The following is a 17,891-nucleotide window of genomic DNA, read 5'->3' on the forward strand; positions in this document are numbered from 1 at the left end:
AAGAAGAATCTATAATTCTGAGGGTTAATGCTAGAGTCTTTGCTCAGCAAAAACTCCCACTCAAACATGAGCAAGGTGGTGGGATCAGGACAATTGAATATAAATTATCAGACCTGTTGGGAAGAGTTATGCATGTATTTTGTCATGGATTTTTCTTCCACGCTGCACAGCACTGTCAGTGCTTAAAGGGAACGAGTGCATAAAGCTTAAATACTTCAGTATTTATTATGGAACGTTAAGTTAAGCAGTTCCATATATAGAAAGTTCTAATATGCCTTGAGGCATTTTCACTAAGCCCCTCTGTCTCTTGAGCTCTTTAGGCTTTCTTTCTGTTATGTCCACTATAATTATATACCGAAGTGTTACATTTTCAAGGCGACCCTGACCTGCTATCTCAAATTACATCTGTAAATTTTTCACTTACAGTTGTTTGCACGTGCAGACTAGATAGTTCATCTGGCTGGTTCGCGCATGCGAAATGAGACTGTTAGTGTGCTAGCAATTGCACGTGCAAAGATGCCAGGCATAATTTCTGAGAAAGTTTTGAAAATCTGGCCCATAATGAGTAAGAATATTAAACTTAGCCCTGGTCTACACTAGGACTTTAGGTCGAATTTAGCAGCATTAAATCGATGTAAACCTGCACCTGTCCACACGATGAAGCCCTTTATTTCGACTTAAAGGGCTCTTAAAATCGATTTCCTTACTCCACCACTGACAAGTGGATTAGCGCTTAAATCGGCCTTGCCGGCTCAAATTTGGGGTACTGTGGACACAATTCGACGGTATTGGCCTCCGGGAGCTATCCCAGAGTGCTCCATTGTGACTGCTCTGGACAGCACTCTCAACTCAGATGCACTGGCCAGGTAGACAGGAAAAGAACCGCGAACTTTTGAATCTCATTTCCTGTTTGGCCAGCGTGGCAAGCTGCAGGTGACCATGCAGAGCTCATCAGCACAGGTGACCATGATGGAGTCCCAGAATCGCAAAAGAGCTCCAGCATGGACCAAACGGGAGGTACGGGATCTGATCGCTGTTTGGGGAGAGGAATCCGTGCTATCAGAACTCCGTTCCAGTTTTCGAAATGCCGAAACCTTTGTCAAAATCTCCCAGGGCATGAAGGACAGAGGCCATAACAGGGACCCGAAGCAGTGCCGCGTGAAACTGAAAGAGCTGAGGCAAGCCTACCAGAAAACCAGAGAGGCGAACGGCCGCTCCGGGTCAGAGCCCCAAACATGCCGCTTCTATGATGAGCTGCATGCCATTTTAGGGGGTTCAGCCACCACTACCCCAGCTGTGTTGTTTGACTCCTTCAATGGAGATGGAGGCAATACGGAAGCAGGTTTTGGGGACGAAGAAGATAGCTCACAGCAAGCAAGCGGAGAAACCGGTTTTCCCGACAGCCAGGAACTGTTTCTCACCCTGGACCTGGAGCCAGTACCCCCCGAACCCACCCAAGGCTGCCTCCTGGACCCAGCAGGCGGAGAAGGGACCTCTGGTGAGTGTACCGTTTAAAATACTATACATGGTTTAAAAGCAAGCATGTGAAAGGATTACTTTGCCCTGGCATTCGCGGTTCTCCTGGATGTACTCCCAAAGCCTTTGCAAAAGGTTTCTGGGGAGGGCAGCCTTATTGCATCCTTCATGGTAGGACACTTTACCACTCCAGGCCAGTAACACGTACTCGGGAATCATTGTAGAACAAAGCATTGCAGTGTATGTTTGCTGGCATTCAAACAACATCCGTTTTTTATCTCTCTGTGTTATCCTCAGGAGAGTGAGATATAATTCATGGTCACCTGGTTGAAATAGAGTGCTTTTCTTCAGGGGACACTCAGAGGAGCCCATTCCTGCTGGGCTGTTGGCCTGTGGCTAAACAGAAATGTTCCCCGCTGTTAGCCACGGGGAGGGGAGAGGGTTGAGGGGGTAGCCACGCGGTGGGGGGAGGCAAAATGCGACCTTGTAACGAAAGCACATGTGCTATGTATGTAATGTTAACAGCAAGGTTTACCCTGAAAGAGTGTAGCCACTGTTTTATAAATGTGTCTTTTTAAATACCGCTATCCCTTTTTTTTTCTCCACCAGCTGCATGTGTTTCAATGATCACAGGATCTTCTCCTTCCCAGAGGCTAGTGAAGCTTAGAAAGAAAAAAAAAAAACGCACTCGCGATGAAATGTTCTCCGAGCTCATGCTGTCCTCCCACACTGACAGAGCACAGACAAATGCGTGGAGGCAAATAATGTCAGAGTGCAGGAAAGCACAAAATGACCGGGAGGAGAGGTGGCGGGCTGAAGAGAGTAAGTGGCGGGATGAAGACAGGGCTGAAGCTCAAATGTGGCGGCAGCGTGATGAGAGGAGGCAGGATTCAATGCTGAGGCTGCTGGAGGACCTAACCAGTATGCTCCAGTGTATGGTTGAGCTGCAGCAAAGGCAGCTGGAGCACAGACTGCCACTGCAGCCCCTCTGTAACCAACCACCCTCCTCCCCAAGTTCCATAGCCTCCACACCCAGACGCCCAAGAACGCGGTGGGGGGGCCTCCGGCCAACCAGCCACTCCACCACAGAGGATTGCCCAAAAAAAAGAAGGCTGGCATTCAATAAATTTTAAAGTTGTAAACTTTTAAAGTGCTGTGCTTAAAGTGCTGTGTGGCATTTTCCTTCCCTCCTCCACCACCCCTCCTGGGCTACCTTGGTAGTCATCCCCCTATTTGTGTGATGAATGAATAAAGAATGCATGAACGTGAAGCAACAATGACTTCATTGCCTCTGCAAGCGGTGATTGAAGGGAGGAGGGGCGGGTGGTTAGCTTACAGGGAAGTAGAGTGAACCAAGGGGCGGGGGGTTTCATCAAGGAGAAACAAACAGAACTTTCACACCGTAGCCTGGCCAGTCATGAAACTGGTTTTCAAAGCTTCTCTGATGCGTACCGCGCCCTCCTGTGCTCTTCTAACCGCCCTGGTGTCTGGCTGCGCATAACCAGCAGCCAGGTGATTTGCCTCAACCTCCCACCCCGCCATAAACGTCTCCCCCTTACTCTCACAGATATTGTGGAGCACACAGCAAGCAGTAATAACAGTAGGAATATTGGTTTCGCTGAGGTCTAAGCGAGTCAGTAAACTGCGCCAGCGCGCCTTTAAATGTCCAAATGCACATTCTACCACCATTCTGCACTTGCTCAGCCTGTAGTTGAACAGCTCCTGACTACTGTCCAGGCTGCCTGTGTACGGCTTCATGAGCCATGGCATTAAGGGGTAGGCTGGGTCCCCAAGGATACATAGAGGCATTTCAACATCCCCAACAGTTATTTTCTGGTCTGGGAATAAAGTCCCTTCCTGCAGCTTTTGAAAGAGACCAGAGTTCCTGAAGATGCGAGCGTCATGTACTTTCCCGGCCATCCCGCGTTGATGTTGGTGAAACGTCCCTTGTGATCCACCAGAGCTTGCAGCACTATCAAAAAGTACCCCTTGCTGTTTATGTACTTGGCGGCTTGGTGCTCCGGTGCCAAGATAGGGATATGGGTTCCGTCTATGGCCCCACCACAGTTAGGGAATCCCATTGTAGCAAAGCCATCCACTATGACCTACACATTTCCCAGAGTCACTACCCTTGATATCAGCAGATCTTTGATTGCGTGGGCTACTTGCATCACAGCAGCCCCCACAGTAGATTTGCCCACTCCAAATTGATTCCCAACTGACCGGTAGCTGTCTGGCGTTGCAAGCTTCCACAGGGCTATCGCCACTTGCTTCTCAACTGTGAGGGCTGTTCTCATCTTGGTATTCATGCGCCTCAGGGCAGGGGAAAGCAAGTCACAAAGTTCCATGAAAGTGCCCTTACGCATGCGAAAGTTTCGCAGCCACTGGGAATCGTCCCAGACCCGCAACACTATGCGGTCCCACCAGTCTGTGCTTGTTTCCCGAGCCCAGAATCGGCGTTCCACAGCATGAACCTGCCCCATTAGCACCATGATGCATGCATTGGCAGGGCCCATGCTTTCAGAGAAATCTGTGTCCATGTCCTGATCACTCACGTGACCGCGGTGACGTCGCCTCCTCACCCGGTATCGCTTTGCCCGGTTCTGGTGCTGCATATACTGCTGGATAATGCGTGTAGTGTTTAATGTGCTCCTAATTGCCAAAGTGAGCTGAGCGGCCTCCATGCTTGCCTTGGTATGGTGTCCGCACAGAAAAAAGGTGTGGGACGATTGTCTGCTGTTGCTCTGACGGAGGGAGGGGCGACTGACCACACAGCTTACAGGGTTGGCTTCAGGGAGCTAAAATCAACAAAGGGGGTGTCTTTACATCAAGGAGTATTTCAGGCAGGACTTCACGGAGGGTTCCAATAAGAAATGGTGCACCTAAGTTATTATTCTTATTGGAACGAGGAGGTTAGCCTGGCCTCTGATTGATACATGGCTAGATTTACCTCGCTGCACCTTCTCTGTGAGTGACTGCAGTCTGACCTAGACGAATGAGTCCCCTAGACAGGGGAGGAGGCAAATGAGTACAAAACAAATCTGGTCTATTTCTTGTTTTGATCCACTCCATCTATCTTTTACATCTTTGGCTGGCAGCAGACGGTGCAGAAGGACTGTATACCATCCACATCTCATGGCTGCTCGGCAGAAGATGGTACAATACGACTGCTAGCAATCCTCATCTCTTGCCTGCCTGGCAGAAGATGGTACAGTACGACTGCTAGCAATCCGTATCGCCTGCCTGCTCACCATAAGACGGTTCAATAGGACTGACTGCAGGACTAAAGAGAATGACCTGGTCAAGTCACTCCAAATTTAGTCCCTGCGCCCATGTCTGTCCAGGCGCTCCCAGCCGACGTGGCCAGGAGCACCTCGGACATGACGATGACGGCTACCAGTCGTACTGTACCGTCTGCTGCCACAAGGCAATGGGTTGCTGCTGCTGTGTAGCAATGCTGTACCACGTCTGCCAGCACCCAGGAGACATAGGGTGACAGTTACCTGAGCGGGCTCCATGCTTGCCATGGTATGGCGTCTGCACAGGTAACTCAGGAAAAAAGGCGCGAAACGATTGTCTGCCCTTGCTTTCACGGAGGGAGGGAGGGAACGGGGGCCTGACAATATGTACCCAGAACCACCCGCGACAATGTTTTAGCCCCATCAGGGCACTGGGATCTCAACCCAGAATTCCAATGGGCAGCGGAGACTGCGGGAACTGTGGGATAGCTACCCACAGTGCAACACTCCGGAAGTCGACTCTAGCCTCGGTACTGTGGAAGCACTCCGCCGAGTTAATGCACTTAATGCACTTAGAGCATTTTCTGTGGGGACACACACACTCGAATATATAAAACCAATTTCTAAAAAACCGACTTCTATAAATTCGACCTTATTCCGTAGTGTAGACATACCCTTAATTTATAAAGTATGTCATTGCTTGCAATCTGCTGAATCAAACTAATGTAACACACTAGATATATATATATAATTTTAGATCAATTTTTAAAATATATTATTTGTAAAGACCGTCAATAGATTGTGTTTGCTTGCTGCAGTATTGTTTAGGTCTTTAGTAATGTTAGGGTTAATGTTTTCATTTAAACTAGACATGTTTGGTTAGCCTTTTTGTTTGTTTGTTTTAAATCCAGGGATACTGACTGGGATTTACTTTACTTTAGTCAAGGTTAGCTTAAATCTGAACAAGTTGTCCCTTTGAGCAAATCAGCCAAACCTGTTTTTTTACTGGCATTGCTACTACAAACAGATTTCATTTGTGTGTTAGTGTTATTATTGTCCATGAGGATATTCAGTGAGATTTATCTTCCTTTAGAAAATGCATCTGGGTTCTGAGCAGGTAAAATGGCCTTCTGAGTTTTTGAATGTGGTAGTAAAAACTGCTTTTCTCTGACATCTGTCCAGGGTTCGGAAATGGTAACAAAGAGAATTAGTGAAAAAATAAGTAAAAATGGAAGAGAATAAAATTAAAGATAATAAACATTATTTAGCCTTGTCTTTTCTCCCTTCCCCCTCCCCACCCACAGATTATCCAAATGGCATACGGCTTACATCAGCTGTTCCAGGAGCAGATATCAAAGTCCTAATAAATTTCAATGCACCCAATCCTCAGGATAGAAAGAAATTTACGGATGACTTGAGAGAGTCTATTGCAGAAGTTCAAGAAATGGAAAAGCACAGAATAGAGTGTAAGTACAAAGGTACATATAATAGAGCATTTTCAAACTAATCAACAATTAGTAAATCAGTTTAAGATATATGTAATATAATCCACCAGGATTTAAATCTTAAAATAATGTAGCTCTCCATCTGTGGCTTTGATATTATTTTAGAGGTAAAACAGTGATTCCTAAAACTCCTGCCAGGATCTTTTGACTGATAGCTAGTGTACTGTGTAATTGCAATAGAAATATATCTTAAACACCAGCAAAAACTGACTGATGAGTATGTAGAGGGTGGGTCTGTACCAAATACGGTGAATAAGTTGTACTTAAGTTTTAGGGCTATTTTAAATGGCTTCTTAAAAAGAGGTATTGTCTTTTGGGGATGGGCTTTGGAAGAACGTTCACTCTATTTCTCTTGATATCAAACTTTATTCTTTTGAAAAGCATCATGTTTGCTGCTGCTTCAGTAGCCATTGTGCAAATGAACATACTGGAAGCTGCAGATATCTATCTATCTATCTAAACATAGGATTTTATATTCTATTTTTCCAGCATGTGACATCCTTTCATCACATACAGTTCAACTCCACAATAAACTGACATCTCTGGATACATAATATTTGGCTTGTCATGTCATTGGCTCCCTTTCATTATAGTCAATAACTATGAACTGTACAATCATTCTCTTTGTTTCAGCTGAGCTAGAAAAACAGAAAGGTGTGGTTCGTCCAAGCATCTCCCAGTGCTCCAGCCTCAAAAAAGAATCTGGCAATGGGACGCTGAACAGAGCCTGCCTGGATGACAGCTATGCCACTGGGGAGGGACTGAAAAGGAGTGCACTCAGCAGCTCCCTTAGAGACCTCTCTGAAGCTGGTAAGCACCACATTTATTCCCTGCTCCATATACCAGTGCGTGCAAAGAAGTGTGATAGATAGTTAAACTTTCTGTATTGCTTCTTTACATGGTCGCCATTCACAAATGAGCTTGTTTTTACGTCTATTTGCTTTTTTTTTTTTAACATTTGTTCTTGGTTTTATTGTTGGGTTTGTTTTTTATTTATTTTATTTTACCTTTAGTTTACTGAACAAACTCTTTGAAAATATCAAACTGTTATAGCTTGCTATGTATACTTTTAAAGGAGAATGGAGACTGAGGGAAAATTGTAAGTGTATTATAGAAAAATGGTTGACTAGTGCTAGGAATAACCCACTTAGAATTCCTTTGTTTTTTCTCTTATTTTTTTTCCTCCTTGTTAATGTAGACTTAGAAAGAAAACACTGAGGTCCTTATGCAATGACTGCTTCCTGTGTATTTTGTGCTTAAGTGTACCCATGTACTACATTGATGAATGAAATTGAGTGAAGCCCTACTAAATTCTATCTAGAGTGATCGTATCAGTCACACAGCATAACTGAATTATATCTCATCATTGTATTACGCACAACATAGGTCCTAATTCTTGCTGAAGCTGTTGTTTGCAAAATACTATTGCCAGAGTAATAGGAAAAAGTCCTGCTGGGCACAGTAGTAATGTCCCCAAGAGTCATAGTTGCTGCTGTGGCTAAAATTGGAACTGACCGATCTAAATGGGGTTTTCTAAATATTTATACATTACAAAAAATGGAAATGGAAAGATTGGTATGTGCCTGTCTTTATTTTATTTATTTGTTTTGCTACATGTCATTAATTACTAGTAATTAGCACCCTCATGTTTTCCAGACTTCCAGGGGCAAATGTTCAGCCCTGTGTTTAGAGTGTTAGGCACACTGCTCCTGTTATTGCTAATAGAAGTTACACCTGTAACACCAGCCACGCCACACTGACAGTACCCATAAGAGTAGCAGCAATTGAATTTTTAAAAAAATATTTTATCTGGCTGTATTATTTATTTTGATTTGTTTTTTTAAATGGTGTATGATCTACAGTGGAGGCATAATTTTGTAATACTGTCTATATCTTGAATAGTTAGCCTCTGTTAGCCTTTCCTTTTAATATCAAAGAGGAGGATTTAGCTGTGCTGCAGTAAATAAAACACTGGTAAATTGAATATGTGGAGTGTGTATGTACGTACGTATGTACGTGTGTGTGTGTGTGTGTGTGTGTGTATATCTATATATACGTACACACACACACACACACACGTACACACCACCCCTCTATTATCACTTGTGTTTACTCTCTGTTTATATCCATCTATACCCATCTGCCTCATTAAAAGACATAGGGCCTGATCCAAAGCCCACTTCAAGTCAGTGAGAGTCTTTCCGTTGACTTCAGTTGGGGTTGGACCAAGCCCAAGTCCTCATCATTATTAAATCTAAGCTGTATAGATACCTTCATCATTTTTTGTTTTATTTTAAGTTCATTTAGAATGAGAACAGCCATGTTACTGGATGTGGGAGTTTCATGGCTATACAAACCAATTTCCATGGTTCCTGATTAACTCTCTTCATCCCAAAGGAATTTTCCATCACGGTCTTCCAAATATTGCCATGTACATAAATCCCTTTACAGGGTTATGTTCAATAAACAAGATGAATTCCTCTTGATCGTGAAAACTTTCATATTTCAAAATTGTATGCCCGCTGTTGGCATGCTTATTATTGAAAGTGGTCTTTTTCCATGATAGAAAGTAGAAATCATTTACAGACTGGAGGGTTTATCGCTTAATTTGTTAAACCCAACCCAACTCAACTTAATTTTAATATTTACCCACTGACAGTTATGGAGAGCTTCTGTTTGGTCTTGTGCAGTGCATTTAACTTGAAAAATTACACACCTGTCACTTGATTTAGGTTAATAAAACACCATTTTCAGTCCCTGGGTACATACTACTATTTCTGTGGTACATCAAAATCACTGTAGTGCGTTTTACAAGTACTTCCTCTAAGTTTAGCTTGCTTAGGGGGATTCACTCTGTTTTAGTATGGAACAGATGACCCCTAGAAAAATCAAAGAAAAATTTACCAGTTAGCAGAGGCATTGTGGTTCAATGACTGTACCAAAGCAGCAGACACACACAGAACTTCTGAAAAAGGTGGGCTGAAATTAGTTCATCCTAATTCTTGGTGTTTGTACTGCCATGGTGTGAAATATAGGATGATAAAGAAAGAGGATCTGGGTGTACTGTGTGTGTATGTGTGTTTGTATAGAAAATGGGGATAGTGGGCTGGATTTTTAAGGGGTTTCTTAATTTTGCAAAAATCCAATTTTACATGTGCAAACTGAGTAATTGCATATGCACAGAGTTCAGTGCATAATTTCCTAAGGAACACTGCAGAGGTTTTTTTGAAAGCACTCTAAAAATATGGTTCTATGAAAGGGGAATCTGATTCTCTAAAGAAAGTTTTGGCTATGCAGGTTTCTGATGAAGCTGTGGTTTGGAAAACATTAGCTAATTTCCCCTTGCCAGAAGTCATCATACCTATCACAGAGGAATAGTAGTAGGGAAAAGTGCCTTTAAAATGTTTTCTATGCTTGAAAAGGAAAAAATAAATTAAGTCTCAAATCTAAAGAGAGAAAAGACTGTTTGACCCTTTCACCTCCTACAAGCTGAAATTGGTTTTTGGAGAGCAATACTTCAATTCCACAATAGGCAAACAATATCTGATATTGACCAGGTACTCTTTGCTGCTGGCTATTTTTCCATGAAAACATAAGTTGTATTTGCAAAAATTAAGTGAATGGGGGCTTTGGGGGTTTTAAGGTTAGTATTTAATAACCCTTATCTTGTTCTCTCTGATCTGACATCTGCTGCCATGGAATAAAAAGTAGAAATGGGAACTGGCAGCCAGCTGTGTTACAAAACATGAATGAGTCAAAAGCATTTAATACTTCATCCTTTTTCAAATATGAAAAATGTGAGCATTTTTGTTGCTCATAACTGAACTGTCAGCCTGAATTGTCAGTGTGATTAGCTCTGTCCACTGAAAAATAGTCAAGAAAAAACATACTTATTTACCCTAGAATGTAGAATTCCAAATTCATGTGTAAAATGTTAGAAGGAAACAAAACGCAACTAGAAAAGGAATGGATTGTGCCAAACTCTAAGAGAACTTTAGACAATTCCAAAGCTTTCTTCCATTTATGATATTGAAATGGGCCTACACATAGATATGAAAGATGAAAACTATCCCATCACAATTAGTAATGGGGGAACAGTGGTTTTGTGATTAAAAGACAGGACTGGGGAAGATATGTGGGTTTCTGATTCTATATCTGCCACAGATTTCCTGGGTGACTTCAAGCAAGTCACAGCCTGATTTTCAGAAGTGCTGAGCACCTGTAGTTCCCAGTTACTTTCTATGGAGTTAGGAGTGCTCAGCATCTCTGGAAATCGGGGCCCTTAACCTCTTTTTGACTCGCCATATCAATGTGTAAAATGGGGACAAATATTTACTTTCCTTCCAGAGGTGTGGTGAAGTTTGATGCACTCCTGTTGGTAACATGCTTTGAGAGAGTGCTACAGAAGTGCAAGGCTATTGTTACTACAACTGCAAGAGGGCACTGTTCCTGGTAGTCTCAGCAAATATCCCCAATACTTGTACTGTAATAGTATATGAGTACTGACTGGCATTAAGGGCCAGAAACAATAAAATATAGCCCAAGTTTAAAAATTGTCCCTTTGCTTCTTGTATATTGCCCCAAACTTCATTTGTTGTCCTTTTTTTTTTTTAAACACTCTTCCTGCCCTTGAAACCAATATATGATGGTTTTTATTAATCCTTCGTAGTATTTTCCAATTTTTCTCTTGCCCATAGTTTACTCTCTGGGGAAAGACAGCAGGGATCTTCATTACCCCATATGTTCCATATACAGAAGCAGACTTCATGTTGTTGCAGAACCCTTACCCACCAGTAGGAGGAGTCTTCAAGGGAATGGTTCAGGCTCTAAGGTCCTCCCTCATCCACATGATGCTGGGAGAGATTAAAAGTTTCTCTACTCACTCTTCTCCTATGGGCTGAGGTGGAAGGAGGCAAAACAAACACTATTTGGGGTATGAGACATTAGAGCTCTTCTCCTGCCTTAGCAGTCAAGATCTCCAGGGGAGCAGAAGGGCTGAATCTGTTTCCATAGAGAAAGTGATGCAGGGGAGATACCGGACCCTAATGCTACAAATTTCCTCTTTCCTTGCTATCATTGTCGTCTTCCTTCTGTCCCCACTGGATGTTAGTGATGCCTGGCATGGTTCGTGTCTCTGGATGTGTGTACTATTGCCTGCTTCTGTTGATTCTCATTATATACCCCATTTTTAACCAAATGGATTCTTATGAAAAAATCTGGTAGCTTGTGTTTATGTAAATACCCAAAGCATTCTGCAAATATATATATATGCAGGGATCACCCACACACTCACCCCTGAAATATAGCCGCCACCAACACTACTCCACTGGTTTATAGAGGGGAAATTATTCGCTTCTCCAAGGCAAGGGGAATTTAGGTAGGCAGGATGTAATTACATGCACTGACTTTGACCAGTGTGCCAAGGATAACGCTCCTAAAGTGAAGAGAGCCAGGAGTTTTTTAATCACAAGTGGTCAAGACCATAATTGCATGCCTCAACCAAAAGACTGGATTAAAAGACCCCTAGAAGTGGTCCTTCCAGATTATGACTGTGGCATGTCGGTGAGGTAGTATTGGGCATTTGAACTGCCTCTGCTTGTGTCAGGCTTGGCCTCTGGGTAACTAGATGGCAACAAAAACAATGAGGCACCTTACAGACTAACAAATTTATTTGGGCATTTGTGGGCTGTAACCCACTTCATCAGATGCATGGAGTGAAAAATACAGTAGGCAGGTATAAATATACAGCACATTAAAAGATGGGAATTGCCTTACCAAGTGGGGGGTCAGTGCTAATGAGGCCAATTCAATCAGGGTGGATGTGGCCTATTCCCAACAGTTGACAAGAAGGGGTGAATATCAACAGAGGGAAAGTTCCTTTTTGTAGTGCTAACGAGGCCAATTCAATCAGGGTGGATGGCAACAGTTTTCACTCCCATGAATACTACTTTCACAACGTGCTGAAGCTAGTACAGTGACTCATTATTTGGTAGATGGCTGTTAAAATAGTTTACTTCACTAAGAACATAATTTGAATGCTTTTCCAGACTATTTTAGCCAAGAATCACAAACTGAATCACAAGAAGTGCCATTGATCTCAGTATGCCTCTCACTGGCATAGAGCAGATAGACCCAAGAAGTACAGTACAGTAGTGACAACTGAAATTTAACATTTCCTTTAACATTCTGCATATCTAAGGTCAATTTCTGCAAGGACACAATGGAGTTTCATTCATGATTCCCTGTAAGAGCTCACAGAATTTGCAAGTCTCTGTAAGGATATTCTAATTTCTAATTGTTTCAAGTTTATCGAGTTTAAAGTGACCTTGTTTGTACATGTGGAGATATGTTGCAGTAGTGCACCTTAGTGATGCTTACTCAGAAGCAGCATACAACCATCACAGTCAATTACCAACCATGACAGAAGTGAATTGGTCAAGAGAACAAGAATTTAACTTTCAAAGGAGAGGAAAGAGAGCTGGAATTTAATTTTACAAAGAGAGGAATCAGAAACGGTGTTGTGTAACGACCTTCAAAAATATTAAAAGTAAAACTCAACTTGCTGAGCACGAGTCATAAATTTGATAAACATCACCTAGTTTTATAGCACAGCAGCTAATAATCATTCTAGTGTAGAGTTATGCTATACGTAACAGCTGAATAAGCTCCTTCTATCCTGGAGTTACCATTTCCCTGCAATGCCTTTTGAAGACTGCAGCTCAAAGAAAACATTTTAAGCTGGGATGGATGTAGCACTGAAAAATAGTTTGTAATAAAACGATCCTACACTGGCAAGGGAATACTCTGTAGGATCTAATAGGTCATTTCCATTTCTGATTGTCTGTCTACAGCCCATAGTGAACCTATTTCACTTTGTTTTTAAGAAACTATGTCTTTGCTCTTGGAAGAACTTACCAGAGGACTCTTTAATGTACAGTAGTGATTATTATAGATGTCACAAATATGATTTCACTTTTTTCTGCTAGTATTCCTTTGCCCACAGTCATCTTAGGTACATAGACAGATGCTCACCCATCTGTCCACATATACTGCATTCATCACTGTGGCATCTGAACATTTTCACTCCTGCTTTACCTTCAGTGGGAGACCTTAGGTTTTTCTATGTTCCTTCATGCCTGGCCACTTTTATTCACCTTTGCCAGAATAATACCCATCTCCCCATTCAGTGGTGGATCTCTTCCTTCAGGATTGTGGATTGGCTGGCAGGAGTGATTTGACTGTCACAACCAGCACCATTACTACCAATAAACAAAGAGCAAAATTCACCCTCTGACTAGGCAATAAGAATTCTAAGATAATCAAAACCGCTTCTCTCTCATGGCACACAATACAGTATTGACATGTTTTCGAGCAAGGTAAAACTGCAGTAAAGAATGTACCACAAAGATTTTGGCAAAGAGCTCTTCCAAAGGAATTGCTCATCTGCAAACACATAATCTCAGTTTAAAGGGTTTATGTTGAGAACTGTGAATTGTTGCAAACGTAGGACCCTTAGTCATAGCAAAGGGGAAAGGAATATCTCATTCCTCTCCGGCAACACTCTTTGGAGCAGCAATGGCAGGCTCTGAAGAGAACTGTATCAAGCCTTCCGATACAGAAGGGAGGTTTGCTGTGACACTGGGCCTTTTAAGAAAAGTGGTGGGGCATCAAGAGAGAAATATGGAATGCATGTAGCTTTTGGAGATTCTTGGAGAAGCTGATCACTCTTCCATCCTGATGGTACCTTAGAGACTAACAAATTTATTTGAGCATAAGCTTTCATGAGCTACAGCTCACTTCATCGGATGCATGATGCTGTAGCTCACGAAAGCTTATGCTCAAATAAATGTGTTAGTCTCTAAGGTGCCACAAGTACTCCTGTTCTTTTTGCGAATACAGACTAACACGGCTGCTACTCTGAAACCTGTCACCCTGATGATGTTAGCTTTGTTTGATCATCCCCTAAACAGAACATTCTTACATTTGTTAGCTTAATATCCAACAAGCTAAATTCAATAAAAATAACTATTCTGTGTAGATACACATATTATCTCTGAAGAATTAGCTGGGCAGCCCAGTTATTAAATCTGGGTGCATAATCTTATATTTGGGCATCCTGTTTTTCGGCACTTAGCTTCCTAAAATCAGTATTTAGAAGCCAACTGAGGGTTCCACATTTAAGGTTTGGGCAACTAACTTTGGCATCCACCTTAGGAAAATTCAGCCCGACTACTTTGTCAGCCTTAATACCTAAATGTAAAGCACTGCACAGCTAGACAAACAAAATCTAGCCATAATGCAATGGCTACATTTAAGTTATTTTTCTTTTTAATCATCATGAAAGAAGATTATATGAAATCCATTGAGGTTAAAAATAAAACATTCAAAGGATGACAGAGATTTTCCATTTTCCCTCCCCACTGAAATCAGAAAGTTCCCCATAATTCAAAACAAAACAAAAGGACACCACCCACAACACTGTTTGAGGAAAACAGATTTATGGACATATTTGAAAATTTGCTTCTAGGAAATTAAGCAATTAAAACTCTAGCCAACAGTGAACCTTATGACCCCCACTGCTAAATGTAGAGAATAATATATACATATTTTAAGATTCTTTTAAAAAAACAACAACACAGTAAAGATGACAACTTGCTTCAAAACAAAAGGATCATCCTTTATAGGATACATATAGGTACAGAAACTTAATTTAATTAATGGCCTTAAACTTTAAGTTTCTGCCTTAGTAGTTACTATACCGGTCTAACTTACCATAATAAATTAGTTCCCCCAAGGCCCCTTTAGTTGCGTTTAGAGGCTCCTGTAGTAATTAAGGGAAGTGGATATTTCTCACCCAGGTCTTGTCTCAGTCTCTAATCTATGGTATTGCATGTCCTGGGCAGGCAAGCGTGGGCGTCGCAGCAGTGCAGGATCGCTAGACAGCAATATGGAAGTAAGTAGGAAGTTACTGATGTCTAGCTGGATGTGATGATGTGCATTTCAAACCTTTCTTTTATATACATATTTTTTTGCTCTCTTTCTTCTAACATATAACCTGCCTGCCTCAGATAAAATGCATGCGTAGGCTACTCACTTTGTATTATTCCAGCTTAAAAAACACTTATGGCTTGTTTTAGACCAAGCACCATTTTTGGTTTCAGCTAACCTTGTTCCCTCCTCTGTTCCTGCAAGCATGGTTAAATGAACATGATGTGTCCTTTTGCCACCATTTCGGTCTGATCCCAGCCTGAAGGCCCACTTGCACTTCGTTACACAGTACACTGTTCTATGCTGTTTGATATCTAGCTAACACTATTGACTTTCATGCTCAGCCATTCCCATTGCTTATTTTCTAGTTAAATTGCTAAATGTTTGCAGTCATACCACCATGGAATTGCACAGATAGGGCATGGGAGGAGAAAATGAGTAAGACAGATGAATTCAATGTGGATTTCATGAGATTTCATTCATCTTCAAACCATTTATATATACTGTTCATGTCGTTGAATTCAGCTTGCAGATTTATTTATTTTTTGTGTGTGTGTGTTTGCGTTGGGTAGATTGCAGTTTAAATCTAGCACGTTATTCTTAAGTACTGCTTTGTCCCTAATTGTTTAAAAAAAAAATCTCCAAAGACTAAATAGACAATTCAAGGCTAAATAGTAGGGAACATGGGCCATAGGTCAGAAAAAAATCACCACGTAGAAATCTTATTGAAATGAGTTGTAGAAGTATTGTTGCAGTCTAACATATAATATAAAGCGAGGTTTACGAAGCAGCACAACCCTTCCCTACTGCGGTTTACAATAAGAAAAAACTACTTTTAAATTTAAATTTAAAAAAAAAATCTATTATGAAATTGGAATGGTAACTAACATTTGTTACTGTGTTTTCATTTCAGTTTAATTTAATATAGCTTTTTTATTTTAAGAAAAATGTGACTGGTATTTTAAAATGTATTTTTTCTTTAAAACAAATTCCCAGGTATAATGTCATCTTTCATTGACATTTCTCTTAATTTAAGTATCAGATTTTTACAATAAAAGTATTAAAAGAGAAACCAGATAATGGCTATTAATGTTTATAAGCATTCCAAGAAGGGCATGAATGCCTCAACTGTAGCTTGAAGAGAGAAACTGTCAGAAGAGAAATTCTGCTATAACACTTAACATAGTCAGCCCATGTGAGCATGTAAGGAAGACTTGATGGATCAGTGTGAACTTTTTCTTTTAAACATATTTTAAGATTTTTTTTTTAATTTTCATTTCTATTAATTTCTTTTAGGGGTCCATCATTAGCAGTCCTCACATGCGCCGAAGAGCTACATCAACCCGAGAGTGTCCATCTCGCCCTCACCAGGCTATGCCTAACTCTTCCTCACTCCTAGGTTCCTTATTTGGTAGTAAAAGGGGGAAGCCACCTTCCCAAGGCCATCCACCATCTGGCCCATCGCAGCAGCCTCAGCACCCACCTGTAATCCCGCATCAGCAACACTCTCAGCATCCTTCTGCCATGCACCATGCAGGGCCAGCTGAGGGGCAGGGGCAGACGCAGGCACAAGTGCACACTCACCACTCACAGTACTGTCACATGCAGCAGAACCCACCCCCTTATCATCACCATCACCACTATCATCCTCCACAGCACATCCAGCACACGCACCAGTACCATCCACATGTGCCTCATTCCCAGCATGCAGCACATTCTTCTTACATGCAGCACCCTCATTCACAACATACCCACCCTCCGCACCCTCCATTGCCCCCCCCTCACCCTGGGCACTCTTCTCATTCCCAACATGCTCAGCATCACCATGGACAGTCAGCTCCTCCTTCCACTTCAAGCAGCGCTAAGCCCAAACACAGTGGCATCAGCACAATAGTCTAGAAGTATTTGTCCTAATAATGGTAGTTTTAGGCACGGTTATAAAGGCACTTAAAGGAAGCAGCAAATAAAATGTGGATTTTTACCCAGCCAAACAATTTTTGACTTCTGCAAGCTTAAGGACTTGCTGTTACTAAATACAACCATTTGAATTAGTGTGATCAATATTGGTTTTACTTATCTCTTCAGCGGAGGCTTGCCTTCTGGCCAGTCCTTATCTTCAATTGCCTTGAAAACATGCTGCTTACTGAATACAAGTTAAGCTTCCTTTTTCACCAAATCCCATGACAATTTTACATACATAATAAAAACATAACCTATTAAAAAAAAAAAAGTGATTCAGAACCAAGTGTTGCATTCTTGCTCTTTTATTGTCAATAGGCAAAAAAATAAGTAGACCTGATATGGTTGATGAAAGTACGTAAGTAAACTTTATGTAATATAAATATATATATAAATATATATATACTGTATAGTTAACATTTGTGCTTCGAAAGCAAATTTTTCAGTCCACAAAACTAGCAATATAGACTTTACAAGGAATTACACTTACTTGATAGAAGGACAGTAACAATATAGCATATGAAAGAGTAGACCAAAAACTTTAAATGCTAGGAATAAATTTCAGACATTTCAGTATTTTAATTTAAAAGTCCTCTAGACATATTAAGACTCTAAGCAATCATTACTAAAATGTGCCAAGTAACATAGTATTTAACTGTTGTAGTAAAATATTGCTTTGTATAAATCCTTATTTTTATTAACATAATATCATATGTAATCAGTA

General features: G+C 41.4%; 1 protein-coding gene across 1 annotated transcript in view; it reads left to right on the forward strand.

Moving 5' to 3' along the window:
* The window catches only part of IQSEC1 (IQ motif and Sec7 domain ArfGEF 1), a 717,184-nt gene extending 700,077 nt beyond the window's left edge, over positions 1-17,107 (forward strand). Inside the window, exons 13-16 of the mRNA XM_077821559.1 lie at positions 6,020-6,181; positions 6,854-7,030; positions 15,124-15,173; positions 16,505-17,107. Of these exons, the coding sequence (XP_077677685.1) occupies positions 6,020-6,181; positions 6,854-7,030; positions 15,124-15,173; positions 16,505-17,107 (992 nt within the window). The remainder of the gene's footprint in view (positions 1-6,019; positions 6,182-6,853; positions 7,031-15,123; positions 15,174-16,504) is intronic.
* Positions 17,108-17,891: the final 784 nt, after the last annotated feature.

The sequence above is a fragment of the Eretmochelys imbricata genome, chromosome 7 (assembly GCF_965152235.1).
Source record: "Eretmochelys imbricata isolate rEreImb1 chromosome 7, rEreImb1.hap1, whole genome shotgun sequence".
Taxonomy (NCBI): domain Eukaryota; kingdom Metazoa; phylum Chordata; order Testudines; family Cheloniidae; genus Eretmochelys; species Eretmochelys imbricata.